The sequence below is a fragment of the Alligator sinensis genome, unplaced genomic scaffold (genome assembly GCF_000455745.1).
Source record: "Alligator sinensis unplaced genomic scaffold, ASM45574v1 scaffold489_1, whole genome shotgun sequence".
In the NCBI taxonomy this organism is placed as follows: domain Eukaryota; kingdom Metazoa; phylum Chordata; order Crocodylia; family Alligatoridae; genus Alligator; species Alligator sinensis.
This window is the reverse complement of record NW_005841901.1, coordinates 2,123,111-2,142,939: the sequence shown is the minus strand read 5'-3', so window position 1 is coordinate 2,142,939 and position 19,829 is coordinate 2,123,111. Positions and strand designations below refer to the sequence as shown.

At 42.6% G+C, this 19,829-nt stretch overlaps 1 protein-coding gene across 1 annotated transcript in view; it reads right to left on the bottom strand.

Moving 5' to 3' along the window:
- CRIM1 (cysteine rich transmembrane BMP regulator 1) overlaps window positions 1–19,829 on the bottom strand; it is a 359,396-nt gene that overhangs the window by 160,500 nt on the left and 179,067 nt on the right. Inside the window, exon 6 of the mRNA XM_025197632.1 lies at window positions 1,311–1,493. Within this exon, the coding sequence (XP_025053417.1) occupies window positions 1,311–1,493 (183 nt within the window). The remainder of the gene's footprint in view (window positions 1–1,310; window positions 1,494–19,829) is intronic.

The following is a 19,829-nucleotide window of genomic DNA, read 5'->3' as shown; positions in this document are numbered from 1 at the left end:
TCATTTAGTACTCACAGTACTCAGTACTTTGTGTATCAGTGCACAATACACAATGCTCAGATAGAGAGGTTATCATACATACCATTATCAAAATATGTTAATTCTACTCCCATATATATTTATACCTATTGGCCTAAAACACAGGTAGTCACCAATGAAGCAAAAAAACAAGTGATTTAAAGGAATTATTCATTTGAGTAAGAAATGCATGCTCAGGTAACTAAGGGATGCAGAATTGGGAACATAGTAAACTTGGGTCACAATAAGCTAAATTTTCTGAGTAACAGTAGCAGTAACATTTTCTTTTTCTAGCTCCTTTGGAGGATTTCAGTGCACTTCAGAATCTTTACTAAATTTTCCTTATACCACTACTGTGAGGAAGAAAACATAACAATGATTTTTTAAAAGTGAAGAAGTTCAATTAGAAAAGATGATATTTAAGGGACTTGTCCAGTATCACATGAGAATTTCTCAGCAGATTGGAGATTAGACTCCAAGTCTCTTGATTTTCAGTCATATACATGCATATTAATTTATTAACAAACAAAAACAGCAATGGCTATAGTCTAGGGCTGTCAAACTGGCCCCATTCCTTGGGGCAGATTTGGACTGACAGGCTCTCTCTGTGAGCTGGATCTGGATGTGGCGGTGGGGCAAGCAGCAATAGTGGGGTCATTTCAGCCACCGCTCACCCCCCACTGCTGACATGCATGTTCAATAGGGTTCCATGCTCCACTTGCTCCAACCCCTCTACAAGCTCCATAGGCTAAACAACATGGTTCTACGAGCCAGTTCTGGCCCATGGGCCATAAGCTTGACATCCCTAAGGACCTTACCAGAATCAAACCAGTATACTGAACTGAGACCTAGTGACTGACTAAACATCAAATAGTGAAGCTGGATAACTCAGGAGCCATCAGGTCAATACCTCCAAAAATGTAACGCTAAAGATACATAGTTGGAATAACCCTCCTTAGCCAGCACTTCAAGCTCTCTTTCCTGCAAACTGAACTCAATCATTTCAGTTTTGCATAACATGTAAGGGGGGAAAGGAGAAGGCAGCTCCAGCCACTGGGTATGGAAGCTATCCTTGTAAACCAGGGTTTTCTAGCAAAGGACGCATCATGTTTCCTGATACAACTAGGTGTCACTAACATTGTGACACCTTCTGTAAAATCCCCTTTTTAAACCTAAGCCCAAGATGATGGAGACTTCCAGAGAAACAAAACAATACTGGTTCAGATCTCCACACCACTTAAAAAGCAAATAAAAAGAGTAGCTATAATAAGTGAACGTGATTGAGAAATTACCTTCACAGACTGGACAGCATTCTCCTTCTGGCACATAGTATCTGTCACAGTGCAGCTCACCACACTGGGCTGAGAAACAAATGGATACGCCACCCTGACATCGACAAAAACGACAAGCATCCATTCGAAACATGTCTCCATCGTAGTATTCCACGCCATTAAATATGCAAGTTGGCTTGACTTCTGAAAGAGGTAGACAGAAAAAAAAACATTTTGTGCTTTTAAATAATTCAAAATGTTAGTTGCAGACAAATTCTTAGTTATATCTGCCCCCAGTAATAAACCCAAAACAATCCCTCAGAGAAGAGGTGTGCACCTGTTTGACAGCACGAAGGCGTGCCCTCACTGACAAAGAGGGAGATAATAAGTTCTATGGACTCAATTTACCCCACCCTGACCTACCTGCTCTGAGTGTCAGGGATGGTGGGTAGAGATTAAAATAAGAAAACTTAGGTCAGTATGGGGCTGACAGAACTCAAACAGATTTCTTCATGGTAAGGGTGGCCAAAATTTGGAATGGGCTTCCAACGGAGATGGTGCTCTCCCTTACCTTGGGGGTCTTTAAGAGAAGGCTGGATAGGCATCTGGCTGGGGTCATCTGACCCCAGGCATAATACAATATGTATCTGACCCCAGCACTCTTTCCTGCCTAGGCAGGGAGTTGGACTCGATGATCTGTTGAGGTCCCTTCTGATCCTAGCATCTATGAATCAAGTTTTACCAGTTGACAGAAGCCTGGAGGCAAGCTGAGTTTGAAGCAGGGACCTTGGATGAGTCTTACAAGAAGAGACAGCTGGTGTAGAGATGCTAGGTCCTGCCAAAAATTGAGATAGATGGCCCTCTTCTTGAGTTCACTATGTTTGGAATTTTGATAACGTGACAGAGGGTAATGTTGCTGGAAGGCTACGTCATTACAATACTGACACATGCTGTAGGTAGTTGATGACCATTAAGGGAAACTGAGGCAGGGCAAGTTCTGCCATCATGGTCATAAATGGGTGTTGCAGATGTGGACCCTGCCACACACTAGTCAGTAATTATAGTGAACAAAAATTAAAAATGTGAATGCTATATCAAATTATACATGCATAGGCTGACGATAAGGAAATCCTGGACATCTGGGATACTGCCTACTCCCCCCGCACCCAACCTGCCCCCAAGTCAGTGGCACTGCTTCAGGCAGAAGCAGGGGTGGGTGGGCAGGCAGCAGTGTGCTATCCCACACTGCACTGCTCCACCTCCCTGGCAGACTGTGCCTCACACTCCTGCATTTCTGGGATGCTCATTTTAATTCTCATCAGCCAGTTAGGACCAGCTTCCGAAATCTGGGATTGTCCAGGTTAAACAAGGGAACAAATGGTCACCCGATACACGTATTTTTTTTTTAATAGAAAAAAAAATTACAATAAAATAACAGCCATTCAAAGTTTGTGAAATGTTAACAATTGTTTTAAAATAACCACTAAAATTCCAATTACCCAAACACAAAATAAACCAGAAATGCTACCTCACTTAGCTTTGCCCCCAACAGAATCCCCAATACATCCCACTCCACTATTAGCCATAATACATTTCCTTATAAAAAAAGAAGAGTGAGCTTCAAGGTTAAAAATATTATGCTGTTAGTGACAGAAAGGGATATAAGGACAGTGGTGAGCTTTGCAGTTTTCTAAAGCATGGTTTTTTAAATGTAGGAAATATTCAAAGGCCTGTTTCTTCATTAGAAAGTCAGTCAAATTCTAGTCAGGAAGTGTTCTCAGGGTAACTCAGGTACATTTCTATCAATACAATTCTGCATTACTGTAACTCAAATGTTGACTGTGAAATTAAATTTACTTATTACCTCTCCAGTGGCATTAATCAGCTATTTCTAACCTTGGCTGGTTACAAGCTAGTGAAACTTAAAAATCAAAACACATGATCCGTGGCTTTTTCTATTTTAGATAACATTTAGGGATTTCTAAAATTTCTTAGTTGCAATCTTCCTTTCCATAAGAAGCTTGGGCACAACTGGATACTCAACACTACAGCAGCCTAAAGTTTCAGTTGGATGGATATTTTAAAAAGCCAGAAACATTTGAACTCCCCCCCTGCCAATTTCTAAAGGAGATGCCTTTGGTCAAATACCGATCTAACATAATATGATTACTGTATGTTTACTACATGATTGGACTAAAGATGGTAGTGATATTCATTTGATATGATCTGGTAACTTGAGAATAAAACCATGATCCCTAAGTCTTGCTAATAAAATTGTGACAGGAGGGCATACTTGGGGCCAGGTCTCATACCAGCCCACCCACCTGTCTCTAGGGGGCAGTCCACCCTGTCTTTCCTGCCACGACTTTGCTGTTCCCATAAATGGGTGGTAAATGCGGGACACTGCCCATTATATGCCCCGATGCCAGGGAGCGCTATTTGCATCTCCAAACCTCCCCTACACCGCAGCCCAGGCCTTGCACATGGCATCCATGGTGACATTATGCTCCCAGCCCAGAGCCAGGCTAAGCTTAGTCCTCAGTGTTAGGCCTTTTTCACACACACATTCACTCCACCCTCCACTCATTAGGGCCTCTCACACTCCACCCAATCTCATAGGGTCTCTTTCTCACATTGACAACTTGTTCCACCCTGCTCCCTCTTGAAGCAGCTCCCATAGGCCATAGGCTTTATCTGGATCACGCCTTGGGTGGCAGACATACAGTCTCTTGGGCCTCTCCAGTGACCCTCACCTAGGTTGTGGCCACCCAAGTTCCTGACCTGGGCCAAGCTTGCCCTGGCCCCTCCTAGGGCAGTTTTACATAACCTACACAAACACACAATGGGCCCCCGGCCCCATGTATTGGGCTCCCAACCCTCTGTTCCCCCTTTCTGGGGCTCCACACTTCCCTCAAATTGCTCTCCAGGGGGTTGGCCCCTGTGCTGCCCTTCAGGCTGTTCAACATCCCCTCTGGGCTGCCCTTCAGAATGACTCTCAGCCCTACTCAACCATCTTCCAGGCCCTTATGATCCCCCCTCTCTGGGGTTACACTTCTACCCCCTCCTTTGGGGCTCTGGGGTTTCCCTTCCCTGTGGAGGCTCAGGTGGCCATAGACATGCCTGGCCCTGCCTGGGTCTTACACCATCTTTTCACTCAGGTGGCCATAGCCATGCCTGGCCCCCTTGTACCCAGTGTTGTGGAGGCTATGGGTTAAGGTTCCCCGACCTGCCTTTCATTGGGGTAGTAACTGGCCTGGAATTTCTTAGGGACTCCTGCGCCACTACGAGCCCCCCCAGGCTACCCATCCCTAGCAGGGTGCAGTTTTAGGTCATGCACAGGACCAAAAACCTCCTAGCCATCCCCATAAGCTCTTGCCCTTACCTCCTAGATGTTTCGTACAGCCTTGCAGCCAGGCGATGTTTCTGCCTGCCTGCCAGCAGCAAGTTGCTGTGTTTATATAGGAAGCTAGTGTTTTGAAATGGCTGCCGCAATCAAGCACCTGCTGGCTCCTTGACTCAGCCCTTATAGTGGCAGGAACTGCAAGTGCACTGCCACAAAAATAAAAATATCACCTCAAGTACCATGTTATATAAGAAAGTTATAGTAAAACTGCTTTATGAGAATTTTAAGGTTAAAAAAATTAGGACTGTTGCATGATTTTTATATAGACCTAAGTTACAATTAAGTCTATAGTAAAACACAAAGATCCTCCAGGCAGAAATCGCTACTGCCTTAGTTTCCACCGAAGGAGTATGGAGTTCTAGATTGTCAAACAAGTCCAAAGCCTTGGGTCATTCAGGATTTCTGACCACTTCTGGGCACACAGGTAGACACACACAGACATAATTTCTTCTATCTACCTCTCTTTAGAAGGATTAATTCCATCTTGTCAAACTTGAATCTAGAAAGTATTAATACTGTCATAGCCTGTTGTTCTGTTTTAACTCAACATGCATAAAGAATGAACACTCCAACCAGAAACAAATTAAATTAGTGACAAAATAGCAGCCCATCTCCTCAGTTCTACCAACCATGATTGCATCATCCCATACTTTGCTTGTTACATTGTACCAGCATAACAGGCACAGAAAAAGGTTTAGTTACAATCTTCATAGACTTCTATGGAACTGGCTTATATTTTTCCAAATAATGGATATCTTCAGAGTAATATGTCCTGCAACCACTAAATTCAATTTCTAAGAAATGTATCAGCCTGAAAGGTGAAGTTTCTGATAACAGGAGTCAGGGTGTTTGTCAAAAATAAGATCTAGCCTATGGATGTCACCAAAGATTAGATAAAGACTGAAAATCTTATTATTTTCAAAAGAAAATAAAATTCACTTCTTAATTTTGGTTTTCTTAGAACTACAACCAAAAACAGAAAAGAAGAAAAAAGGAGGCAGAAAGAAGCAAAAAGAAGAATGGTGACAAAGAGAAGTAGTAAGAGGGAAAAAATGTAAAAATCTTATACATGTTAATCCAAATACTACATAGAGAACAGAGAAGGACATTAGATCACTGGCTTCTTGTAATATTAATTATGTCCTGAGAATTGGTGAAATTTCACAGCAAATTGGTCTTCATAAGATTTTACAGAGAGAAGGTATTTTTATGCATACTATATAGAATTGATGTCACAATTCAATATGATTATTTCAACCCCCTTTCAGTTTGAGGTCAATACTGATGTTTTAATACTCAATTCCAAACCTTGTATACCCAATACATTAGTTAGCATTTTTTAAGTGGTGATAACCCACAATGCCTTTCTACTTCAATAAGCACATGTTCAGAAACTCTGTAAGAGTCAGGCTGCTCACCTGTAGGTGCCTAATGTTACTCACAAGAGATTAAAAACCCTGACCCTTTTAAAAATGAAAGATTTTGTTGACTACTAGAAGAAACTTTTCTGGCTGTGTTCTTATCACTTAGAATGACTACAAAATGTTGAGGATGAAATTCATTCTCACTGAGCAGTTCCAATGTTTAATTTTTATACGTCTGTTTCTCTGTCTTTTAAGGCATGTTATTAAAAAAAATCATGAAAAGGGGGGAGAGTGAAAGAGGAAATGCCATAAGTGCTATTGTGTCCGGGAAACCGGCTATGACCTCATTAGAAAACTATTCACATAAACAAACACTTGAGAAATATTACAACTGTGTGAGCTGTAAGTTTAAAGTTTCTTAAAAAAGGAGAAAGTGCTAATAATAAAAAAGGGCTCTAACCATTTGTTCATTATTTCATTGCTTCTGAATAGCCTTCTAGATGTCTCCAAATTCTTTTTAAAACAGTAAGCCTGAATTTATGCCTGATTAGGACAGTAGAGAAAGCCCCTGCTAGAAAATGCATCTTATTTTTAAAATGGCCAAATTATAAACCATACTGAATAGTACTTATGGTAAATCTTGAAAAAAGGGAAAGTGTATTTCCATAATGAAAAAATAATGGAATAAGTATTTTATGATGAATCTGCCTTTTTGCATCATGAGGCTTTTTAGTGGGATATTCATGCACAGAACTTGCAAAGCTGTGAATTAACCAAATATGTTTATTTATGAAGATGTTAGGCTGAAGAGACGGGACAATTTTAATCAGGATTGTTCCTCGTTTACATTAAAAAAAATACTCTGTTAGTTAACTTCCATGATACCATGACCATCAGATGGCCACAGCATTTGACATCAACAGGATGGTTTTATGGTGTATGTATGCTAAATGAGTGCATAGTCATGGCATTAAAACGTTAAGGACTAATCCTGCAATCCTTAATTCAAGGAGTTGTATGTACGTAAAAACTGTAGAATCAAACTTATATCCAAGCCAAAAAACAAAAACAGGTCCATCTTCATAGAGAGACATATAATAACACTATAGCAAGGTGTGAACCTGATAAACCAGATAATGATCATGCCTCACATTCTACCGACTTACTTCTTTAAACAGGATATGCTTAATATACTGGCATTTTTCTAGTAAAATATTTGGATTTTAATGAGAAGTTCCATTTCACTAGATATATCTAACTACTAATTTCTATAATACTGGATTTACTGTTTTGCTACCCATCATGAAACTGAAATAAAAAAGAATTAAAACAAAGCAGTAAGAAAAGGCCTTCCTAGCTGAAAGCTAAAATTAACTAAACATTCAGGCTAGGTAGCTTGAGTTCTGTCAGATTTTTCAGGGGTGAAAAATACAAAAATCTAAAAGTCTTCCTGCTAGATAGAAGGATTTATGGCAAGGTAACTCATTGGTGCAGTGTTTAAATTTCCGTACCAAAAATATACACTTCCCAAACTCATCTCAACAACTACAATAGGGCATAAGAAGAAACAAATAGTTAAAAATGATTCACCACCATTTACAAGATGCCATGTACTTTATCAGGTCAATTTTTCTAATACTTGTTACTTTGTATTTTACTACTACTAATACTACTAATAGGAGCAGTAATGGTAGTAGGTGCATATGTTATAGCATTACCCAAGGGTTCCAAATGGGATTGCACTGACATTGTGTTGCAAACTACACAAACAAATATATTAAAGTTATCCCACTCTGAAGTGCTTACAGTCTACAAAAAACCCAACCAATAAAGAATATGAGATGAATGTGATATAAAATACAATGAAGAATTAGCAAAACCTTATTCCTTTAGCACAGGTTGGAAGTGAGAAAGCAAGAAAAGGAAAGATGGGGAAGAGGGAAGTCACAGCTCCTCATCAACCAAGCCATGATTAGTAGGCTGTTGGGATCCTAAAAATATGGCTAGGGACACAAGTTACACATAAACTGAAATAAGTGGTTGGAAACTGGTTCAGATCTGTAACACACCACAAGTTCAGTACACATAAACCACTTTCAAAATGGCCAAAACCAGTTTATGATACATCTGGTTGGATGTAGTATCAGACTTAACTGATTTAGTTTAAATCAGTTTATTGAACTTCTCTCCCTGATCCCCTCCAGATTCAAGTTAACTCAGTCCCTCAGCACTCCAGGATGCTTTGTACCTCCCACACAAACCCCACTCATAGGGTCCAAGCTGTCTGCTCCAGTCCAGCATGGAGGCATGCTCTAGTGCCCCCCAGCTTCTGACCTGAGCCACTGCAGGCATGTGGCATTTCCAGAATCAAAATTAATGTCTTTTCACTTGCTTATCAGTTCAATCTACGTAGCTCAGACTAACCTATAAAGATTGAATTGATTCAGGCTCAGGCTTTTTGACTGTCTGTATTTAGCCTAGGAGTCTTGAGATATTTGGCAGAGTGTACAGAAGTTGTGGTTTAGAGTGTGTCAAGGAATTTTTCTCATGGTATAAAGGAATGCAAAAGAAAAGTGGATGCTGTTTAAGGAGACCTTTTAAGGAGACCTTGACTGATAATGGGCAATAAAAACAGAATTCTGGAAAACCAAAAGTTTGAATCACTACTATGAGACCTTCAGCTTAGCAGCATGATGCCAGACAAGAAATTTGTAAATGATGTGGAAGTAGAGGGACTCTAAGAGGGAACAAACAACCAAGAGGCGGGTCTTACAGAAATACACTAAAAAGATCCAAGTGCCCAAGGTCACAGTGGTCACGGACAGAGCAAAGGAACTTCTAGTTTTCAAGAGGTGAAACAGTGAGGACTTGGACAAGAGTTTTGAGCATGTAGACAAATGTAAGTGGTGAACTATAAGAAAATGTGGCAAGATCAAACACAGCCTAAATGAGTGAGATGGCAAAAATGATGCCCAGGTTATGGATCTGAGTAACTGAGAGAACAGAAGTATAGCTTATGATAACAGAGAAAGGGAGATGGCAGGGCGCCAGAACAAAATAGAAAGATCAAATTCATTAGGACCAAAATGAACTTCTCGGCTAGGGACAGAAGTTGCATACAAACTGGTTTAAGTAATCAGAAACTAGTTTAAACCTGTAACAGAACAGAAGCTCAGTGCACATAAACCAGTTTCAAAATGGCTGAAACTGATTTAAGATAAACCTGTTTTAATGTATTATCAGACTTAACTGATTTGGGTCCAACCGGTTTATGGAACTTTTGTCCCAGAACCATTCCTGATTTAAGTTAAATCACGGGCCCCCAGCATCCCAGCATTTTGCAGCCCTGGGCTGTGCTGTGCCATGTGTTCCAGAGAGCAGGGCTGGCCCCACCCTTCTGCCCCCTGGCTGGCTGACAAGGGGGGGGAAGGGACAAGCTCAGCTGGAGATGCAGCCCAGTCTTCATGGGCGGTGTGTGGGGGGGAGGGATGGACTGCTCCCCTCCAGGCAAACCCCAGCGGGGGCCTGGGAGGGAGTTTAAACACCTCTTCCCCTGCTCAAGCTTAGTGCTGGCTGCGACTGTGGACTACAAATCCCAGAGGCACCTGGACGCAGGAAGAGGAAGTAATGAGCAACCCTGCAGAGTCCTGCTGCTATAAGCCTGGACTGCAAATCCCAGAGACCTCAGGGGACAGCAGGAAGAGGAAGTGCACACACAGCCAGAGACCTGTGCTCTTGTGCCCCCTGGCTTAAAACCATACTTGCAGAAAACACTGCTTCAATATGGGGTGCAAAAGTTAAAAGAAGGGGTATTTTTTTTAAATATAGGAAACAAAGAAGGATGTGCTCATACTGAAGAGGGGAAAGAACTTAAGGGGAAAAAGAGAAAAATGAAACAGACATCATGAGCAAGCTTGAGGGTTGAATCCTCTTTAACGGAGAAGACCAAACAAGAAGCCTTATTCACAGGGAAGTAATATTTGATAGGGTGTAAAAGAAAAAAAATGCAACAGCAAAGGATGATTTTTACACCATTCTCTTTTTATCCTCTGAAAAAACTGGCAGGATGCTAAACAGAAGGGAAATAGGAAAATGGGGAGGGAGAGGATTTGAGAAAGAATCACAGGAATCAGAGGTTGCTGGGCTGAGTATAGGACTCGTTAAGGGAACAGAAGTGCTCAGCTGAAATAAAGCTGTTTTGCTGTGATAAAAGAATTAAAGAACACTGAAGAAGATGTTAGGGATGAGCTAAAGCTGGGGGATGGGTGGATTAACCTCATGATGGAAGTGTGGGAAGAGAGAGGCAAAGGAATCCAGCATGACAGAGAGAATGGTATGGAGGTAAATGACAACTCACTTGAGGCACAACAAGAAAATTGAGCACAGGGGGAAAATGGTATAAGAAGAGAAGAGAATGTGATAACGCAGTAGATCTGGACGTCACAGAACGAATAGGGGGTATGTTAAGAAATGGGTTGAAGATGCAGTGGTAGTTTGGGATGGAAGTTCTGTGATAGAAGAATCAGAGAGAAAGCATTGGTTGGGATGACAGAACAGTGACCACTTTATTGAGTATGAGCACTGATCCATAGCTGCAGGTTAAGCAAAGAGCTGGGAAGCTAGATGATTGGACAGACACCAGTATAACATTTAAAACATTTAAAATCATCATGAGCAGCTGAGAAGCTTTAACACCAGGGGGAAGAGTTAGACCTAGAATTCTCAAAACAGCTCTCAAAGGCAGCATGCTCAAAAGACACAGATGTCATGGGTGACCTAAATTACCTGGACATCTGCTGGGAGGAGCAGTCGGCTAGGTCTGCCCGTTCACGTAGGTTCTTAACCTGCATATAGGGCCTGCATCTACCACAGGAGGTATGCAGTCCCACTAGGGGAGATGCCTTACTTAACTTGGTGCTGGCTTCAGGGGAGGACTTGGCAGGGGAGCTACAGGTACAAGGTAACCTAGGGGACAGTGACCACCAGTTGACAGGATTCACTGTCCAGTGTAAGGTGGGAAAGACAAATAGTAGGGCAGTAGTGCTAGATTTCCAGAAGCCCAACTTCAATGAGCTCAGAAGATTGGTTAGGGTGGGACTGAAGGGTAATCATGTCTGTGAGATGGGGCTCCAAGAAGGATGGGAGTTCCTCAAGGGACTGATCCTACAGGCACACAGAGACACCATCCCAGTACAAGCAAAGGGAGGCAAAAGAGCCAAAAAACCTTTTTGGCTGAGCAGGGAAATCCAGGAGAGCCTCCAGAGGAAAAGAGAGGCCTATAGGCTGTGGAAGCAGGGGGCAGCCACCAAGGAGGAGTATACCTACTTGGCTCACACTTGCAGGGAAGCAGTGAGAAAGGCCAAAGCTGATACAGAACTCAAGTTGGCAACAAAGATTAAGGATAACAAAAAGTCCTTTAAGTACATAGGGAGCAGGAAGAAGGCGCAGGGTAACATAGGGCCACTACAGAATGGACCAGGGCAACTCATAACCGATGGGATGGAAAAAGCGGAGCTCTTAAATAATTTCTTTACTTCTGTTTTCCTGGACACGGATACAAATGCACCTCCCAATGAGTCTTTAGTCTGGAGTGAGAGAAATACCAATCCAACAACGGTCAGCACTGACCTTCTGAAGGGGCACTTGGAAGGGTTGGACGTATTTAAGTCAGCAGGCCCTGACAATCTTCACCCAAGCGTACTAAAGGAATTGGCCAATGACATAGCAGGACCACTGGCGCAGCTGTTTGAGCACTTGCAAAACTTGGGAAAAGTCTCGGAGTACTGGAAAAGGGCCAACGTTGTCCCTATCTTCAAGAAGGGGAGGAAGGAAGACCCGGGTACTTATAGGCCAGTTAGCCTCACCTCTATTCTTGGCAAAACCTTAGAAAAAATCATAAAGGATCACATCTGCAGGGGGCCAGCGAGTCACACTATGGTAACCAGTGAGTCACACAGGGGCAACCAGCATGGGTTTATAGCAGGCAGATCCTGCCCGACTAACCTGGTCTCTTTTGATGGTCAGGTCACAAAGTTCTTAGATTCAGGGAAGGAAATAGATACTATTTACCTGGATTTTAAAAAGGCTTTTGACACACTGTCACACCCAATTCTTACGAGCAAACTGAGTAGCTGTGATATGGATTTTTTCACAGTAAGGTGGGTGAAAAGCTGGCTCATGGGACACACCCAGACAGTGGTGGTGGATGGGTCAGTTTCTCCCTGGCGGGATGTGGGCAGTGATGTCCCCCAAGGCTCTGTCCTTGGACCAGTACTGTTTAATATCTTCATCAACGATTTAGACAAAGGTGGTGAAAGCACCTCGTCCAAATTCACAGATGACACTAAACTATGGGGGCACTGTAAACACACTGGAGGGCAGGGAGCAAATTCAGGCAGATTTGGACAGCCTGGGGAAGTGGCAGATCAGAATAGGATGCAATTCAACAAGGACAAATGCAAGGTGTTGCACCTACGGAGAAAGAATCTCCAACACACCTATAGACTGGGAGGTACCATTCTGAGCATCACAACAGTGGAAAGAGATCTCAGAGTCCTGGTTGACACATAAATGAACATGAGTCGCCAGTGTGACGAGGTAATAAGCAAGGCTAACCGCACTCTTTCTTGGGTCAGCAGGAGTATCATGAGCAGGTCTAGGGAAGTGATAATTCCCCTCTATGCGGCATTGGTGAGGCCACGGATGGAGTACAGTGCCCAGTTTTGGGTGCTGCACTTCAAGAGGGATGTGGATAACCTTGAGAGGGTTCAGAGGAGGGCTACTCGTATGGTTGAGGGGTTACCAGAAATAATGGCTACAAACTGAACGAGAACAGATTTAGATTAGACATAAGGAAGAAATTCTTTACCCCTCTGGAGCAAGGGGTTGGACCCAGTGATCTACCAGGTCCCTTCCGACTCTAGAAATCTATTAAATCGATGAGGAAGAAACCCAGGAGCAAACTCTGAGAGGGAGCTGAGGGTCAAGTCATAGTTAAATGGAAGGAAGAGAGAGACAAGAATTGGATGAGTTGTTATCCAAAGAAGAAAATGAATGGAAGGACAAAGAGGAAGATCATGAAAGAAAAATGAAGTCAACTTTACCATGACTTTTGGAAGATAACTCCAAGTGGCTAGAGGAAAACTGTTTCTGAGAGAGCAGCAGCAGTACAGGCAACCCTGACTTAATGCTATTTTGTTTAGCGCTATTTCTCTATAACGTTCATTTTAAATTGATACCTGATTTCACTTAGCACTCAGCAAGTTTCAATGTAATACTTGCAGTCTCCATCTTGGTTCATTAAAAACAATTACGGTCGCCATCTTGGGTCGCCTTCTTCCTTATGTCCAATATAAATCTGTTCTCCTTCAGTATGTAGCCATTATTTCTGGTAACCCCGAGGGGCACCCTGGTAAACAGTGTCCCCTATTCCCTGCTGCCCCCCCCGATGAGTTTGTAGGTATCCACAAGATCGCCTCTCAGTATTCTCTTGCAGAGGCTGAAGAAATTCAGATCCCTCAGTCTGTCTTCATAGGGTCTTATCTGCTGCAGGCCCTCAAACATATGAGTAGCCCTCCTCTGAACCCTCTCAAGGTTATCCACATCCCTCTTGAAGTGCAGCACCCAAAACTGAGCACAGTACTCCATCTATGACCTCACCAATGCCGCATAGAGGGGAATTATCACTTCCCTAGACCTGCACGTGATACTCCTGCTGATGCAAGAGTGCAGTTAGCATTGCTTATTACCTCATGCAGTTAGCTTTGCTTATTACTACTTTTGGTTTCACTTAATGCTTGGTTTTAACCAATTAAAAGTGCTAACCAGGGGTTGCCTGTAGTTGCTGGAGAAAGAGGGAATGGAACTAAACTCTGTGGGTGCACCAAGGTAGAGAATGCAAGAGATAAAGGGTTCAGAGTTGGCTCTCTTTCATGCTCTCCTTTTATAACTGTGTTCTCCTTAATTCCTCTGATCTGTAATATTTTCTCTAGTCAGAGTTATGCTCTGAAATTAGAAAACTATTTGAATAACTACTTGCATAAATTATTGGCCCAATTCATTTGCCATTAAATTAAATGAGAGGCTTTCCACTGATTTTAAATGAAGTTGATCAGGTTCTGTATGAGGAACAATCTCTTGAGAATCTCTAACTATTGATCAAATTGGTTTTGAACAGATCCACGCTCTGGAAAGGAGAAATCCTGGCTATGAAAAGACTGCTATTTGGCTTAGCAGGCCATGACAACAAACAGTTTATTTGATTGCCTTTTGAAACCTGGCTGCCATTTGTATTTGATGTAGTAGACTATCCATAGGAAGTTCTTTTGACTTAACTTATCTGCACAGTATACTCAAGAATTTGCTTGTTCCCCACTCAACCTTGCCTTACCTCGCCTGCCACAGTCTTGCTTTCTATGATATGAGTATCAATTTAATATTAGGAAAAGCTGAATTCCACATTAAAGTTGGTCAGAGTCAGTCATTCACCTTATGCTGTGGCATGACTGAACTAACTGATATTGAGACTTATTTCTAAGCTGTCCGTACTTTGCCTTTTCTGGTGGCTGTCTTTGATCAGGGTCATGGAACAGATTAGAAATTCATTTAGTCTGCGATCCATATCCTTCACTGGGCAGTCATTTTGAACATAGCTATTCTGAATGCACGTGAAGTTTCAGCATTTCTTTATAGCCAAGCTTTTCAGTACCATAAGGCCTCTAGCCAGCCCAGAGGGGAAATGAAATTTAAACCAGTTTTGTGTTGTTAAAAGCATTATATGTTACATGATTACAACAACTTCCAGTGACAGAATTCCTTTACTATGTAGCCAGATTACAACAAACTCTTGGAAACAACTGGTGTAATTAATATGACCTTTAAATGACAAGGAAGGAAGCTGATCAATTTAAAACTCTGTGTTAGTATAAACAAAACTACTAAAAAATCTTTGTATTTAAAAGTTATTTAATTAGGGAGTGAAGAAACAGCAATATATAGGTTTAGTGCATCGGCTGCTAGCCATTTTGAAGATCAACATACCATGTTTTATTTACAAATATCTCAAAACAAATAAAAGGCAATGTGGAAAATAGTCTTTGGTTTTTATTGCTGGTCACTTGATTTGATGCTCACTAAAATATACTCTTTATTATGACAACTGTAGGAACAGCTTGTAACCCTTCAGTCCCGCATCCACTAAAGATTCCTCCACAAAAACACAGGGTGTGTGTAGACAAAATGGGGGCCCTAAATTGAAGTGGTAGGTTTTAAAAAACATCACTTCAATTTAGGGATGATTAAACCCCCATGTCATGCACACACCTCACTGACTTACCTGCCTCTCCAGTGGGGAAGGGCAAGGTGCCAATGGGCAGAGTGGTCCCTGGGCTACGAGGAGGGGGTTGATGCTTCCCTCTGCAGCAGCTGCGGATCCCCCAGGTGGCACCCGCCCACAGGCACCAGGCTTGGGCGGTCCCGAGGGGCACTGAAGCCACGGAGAGAAGCACTGGGCCCCTGCACAGCTCAGGCAGGCAGGTTCCGGGGGTAGGGGCGGGAGGATCAGGCTTCCGCTTTTCTTGGGTAGAGCTGCTTTCCCAGGTTTCTGTCAGGCTGCCTGCAGGGCTTCCTGCAGAGCCGTGAAGCTGCACAGAGCTCAGTGCCTCACTTTGCAGCCATAGTTTGCTGCGCCCCAAGTCATTTAAGGTGCATTATGCCACCAAATTTTCTACAGTGGATGGAATTAATGCACAATACACCACAGAGGCATGCAAACACCAACACCATTAAAGTGGTGCAAAAGCATTTAGCCCACTTCAAAGTGTTGTGCACACCCCGCCTCTCATTTCATCTACACATGGCCACAAGGTTCAAAGTAAACCAAGCCTATGATTTTGACATGCATATTATTTACAAGCATATGTGCTGAGTGCCACGGTGTTTCACACCAATATTCAAGAAGCAACCCCTAGCCTGGGGAGGTTACAGTATAGAAGGACACTGAATGCAAGACCGCGAGGAAAACTACAGAAACATTAAGGGCACATTCAGACAAGCATGCACATGTGTTTACCCAGGGACAAGCAGCAGCAGCAGCATATTGTTGTGCTGCTGCTACTTGTCCCTGGGGAACACCCATGCGTGCATGCTTTGACACACAGCAAGTTGCCCTGGATCAGGTATGGTAGGCTCAGACCAGCACCTGGCCTGGCTCTACCTGGGGTCCTGGATGCCTCCCAAGGCTCCAGCATCAGTGATCTGGGCATGCAGAGAGTGGCCAGCAGCTGGGGTGTAGCTCCGGCTGGCTGGCCAGCACCTGCTGCTACCACCTGTACCGGCCCACTTTTTCTGACACTGGGTTCTCCTGGTGTCAAAGAACTCCACCATGCTGCAAATCAGCAGTGCGACGAACACCTGTGCGCGCTTGTCTGGACATGCCCTTAGGAGTTTATTCAGATTCAGTGTTCTACTGTTTGTAATAAGTATTTTATAATAAGATGGCTTCCTCTCACATTTTTCATACTGGCATGTCAATAGTAGAGAACTACCTAGGTCATCAACATTCAAGATTTACTTACTTATACCCCAGTTTCTGCCTATTTTAAGCACTTTTTACTGTAGCTTCTGTAGTAGCAGTCACTACAGAACTACAACTGAACCTCTTGCCTGACTTACGTTACTATTGTATTCATACCACTTCTGCTTAGAAAAGAGTGAACTAATATTTTACAAACATTAAATAAAAATACTTTACAGTCATTAGCCTTGGAGGCCTATCATTCCAAATACACTACACAGCAAATTCTACTATATAAACATTTGAACTCTAGTAAAACAACAGAGAATTCCACTTTAGTCTTGCAGAATGGTTGGAATTTTAAGGTTGAAAAACTTTAAGGATGCAATTCTATATCCATTATTACTCTAGCTTCCACTTCCTAATGATCTAGAAGTACTTGGTACTCTAGCTTCCACTTCCACTTCCTTTCCTTTCAGGCTTTCCAGGTATGGTTTCAGCCTACATATTTTTTTCTAAAAGTTTAAGTAAAACCAAGTCATAAATGTCAATGTTTTTCCCTTTAAAAAACATATATATACAGATATGATTACATGTATACTAATGCAAACATACAAATGCAAAGCTGGTAATAAGGTTGCTTTAAGACACTTGATCCACCCCAAAACCTTTAATGCACAGAAACAAGCAGTTAAGTGGAAACATTTGTACATTTATTTCTACCTTCATAACGCCTATGATGTTATCAGTTAACGCTCTGCAACACTCCATTACATTTTCACTTTTGTCTATAGTGGAAACTAGGTAGTATTACATACCTTTTACCATTATAAGTGTAGTCCTGTCCCTTCAAGGGCCAGGGTTGTTAAAAAAGTCAGGTGAATCACCTTAGCCCCCCCACCAAACACAACAGATGGCAGGAATCTCTTGTCTTGAATCATAATAAAAAGTAACAGCGGGGCCATAGGGAATACCAATTATCCTCATATGCTTGAGCAGAGCCCCTTCTAAAGTAGCTAAGCTATTTAAAGGAAACATTTCTATAAAGCAGTGGTTCTCAACACTTTCTAAGCTCAAAGCACCCCTCACACTGCTCAAGGCACCCCTCAGAAAGTGCCATCTTTTACTATTTACTCATTGTTTGACTACAGAAAAATAACAGAGCAATTCTGTCGAAAAGAACTCAGAAAGACCACAACAGGGCAGAATATTCTTAGCACTGTGAATTCCTATTTGAAACCCTTCTGTGAATCATGTGAAACAGTACTAATATTGCACAGCACCCCATGGCATCCTTAAAAGAATCTCAAGGCATTCCAGTTAAGAATCAGTACCATAAAGGATAAAAAACTCCAGAGAGGCAGATAGTAACATGTTTTCACCAAATCATTTTGAAGAAGGGCTCAGAAACTCAGTGAGCCTGAATTCAGCTCAAGTTCATTGGCTACAGTGTGCCCTGTGAGCCACCCCATTCCTGTGTGAACAGGCTGCCAGCAGCTCCTTTTTTTAACCCCATTTTCCCCCAAGTCAGCACCTGGGGTGTTTGCCCCTATTGCTCCCCACCCCTTCCAAAATTACATCACTGTAACTGTACATAGTTGGTGTATATACTAGGGAAGGCAAGGCTGCTTTGACAACATAGGCTGTTAATGATAGCTAGGGGTATGGACAGGCATTCATTTGAACTGCTAAGAATTTTTGGAAATTAGCAGGACCACAAAAATGTAACATGGAACATGTGTACAGCTGTTCATGTGGGAGTACAGAGCTACAGCACAACGGTTCAGTTTCCACTACGAAGGACTTGTCAATTTTATTTGCAGCCCACAATGGATCCGTGCTACCTGTATGCCCTTTAACTCCTGATCCAGCAGCAACAGCAGGTCCAGTGTGATGTGCTCCAGCTGGCACAGAATCAAATCCTGCCACTGCTTTTTCAGCTCCTGTGCGGTCTGGTATATAGTGCTATGTACAACCATGCAGATATGACCAAGGTCTTAGCCATGAGATCTCCGATTTGACAATTGGCAGGATAAAGGTAAGTCCATGTTGGGAGAATTAGTGCAGAAGAGGTTTTTGGGCTATTCAAAAACCAGCAAGTGCTGGCAAAGCAATTCACCTGCCTTGTCCAGCTGCACAATGAAGGTCTCTATGCTGATTCTGTTTCAAGAGGGAAACTATAGACTCCGCTTTGCTCCAGCCATGACCACTGCAAATTAGAGATCAGCCAGTACACTAAGCGCCTGTGGGCCTCTCAGCTGCTCCACCCATGGCATTGCCTGGCAGGGCTCTGATGCTTTCTCTGCTCCACAACGGCTGATCTCTGTGCAAAGTACAAGTGAAACTCCTGGCTATGCCACTTGCAGCACCACCCCACAGATCTATCATGCTACTTCCACTTCAGGAGACACTGAAGGGTCTCCTCTTCCCCTAGTGATGGCATCTACCACTTGTAAAAGCAGAGACCATTTTTTGAAGTACCCAGATACTACCTTAACCACCCATGAGTTCCTGCTCTGTGCTCTTTGGCTTGTAGAGAATGCCAGAAATGCTGATGTGATGAGTACAGATATTATTGGCATGGCAGCTGGATTCCTGTCATGTTTTTGGTGCATGAAGGATTTTATCCTTCACAAAGAAAGACAGAGCTGAGCAGCAAGTCTGTATGATGAGCTGTAAACCTGCCTTTGCCTTCCTAGGGCAGCTGAGTTCAACATAAAAAAAGAATCCCTCATGCCATGAGGGGGAGTGACAAAGAACAAAACCTCCTGGGATGATGAAGGACCCTGCCCACCCTATGTAGCTATGTGTAATTGTACAATTGCTATGTGTGGCACTAAAATGTTCACACTGCTGAGAAGTTGCTGTTGCAATGAGCTAACCTTTTTCTGAAAAAGTACCATTTTTTTGGCAATAATCCACTTGAATGGCTGTATGCTAGTTTTCTGCAGTACTTAAAGGGCATATTTCTCATTACAAAATGTAATGCCTATCCATGGCCAAAGATAATTAATCCTTCTTTAGCTGCCGGGACAAATGTCTGTCTGCTCCTACTCTTTGTAGATTCCTCCAGCTTTGGGACATTTCTCAAAATCAACATCCTATAAACCAGATTACGTAATTTTTGTGTGCAGCACTATCAAGGTCTGCATTGTACCCAACACCCACCATTTCCTTTCCCTAAATTCTACCATCAAATGATATGATGAAATAGGGGGGGGAAATTCAGTAGCAGAGCTATATTCACAACCCACTTGCTA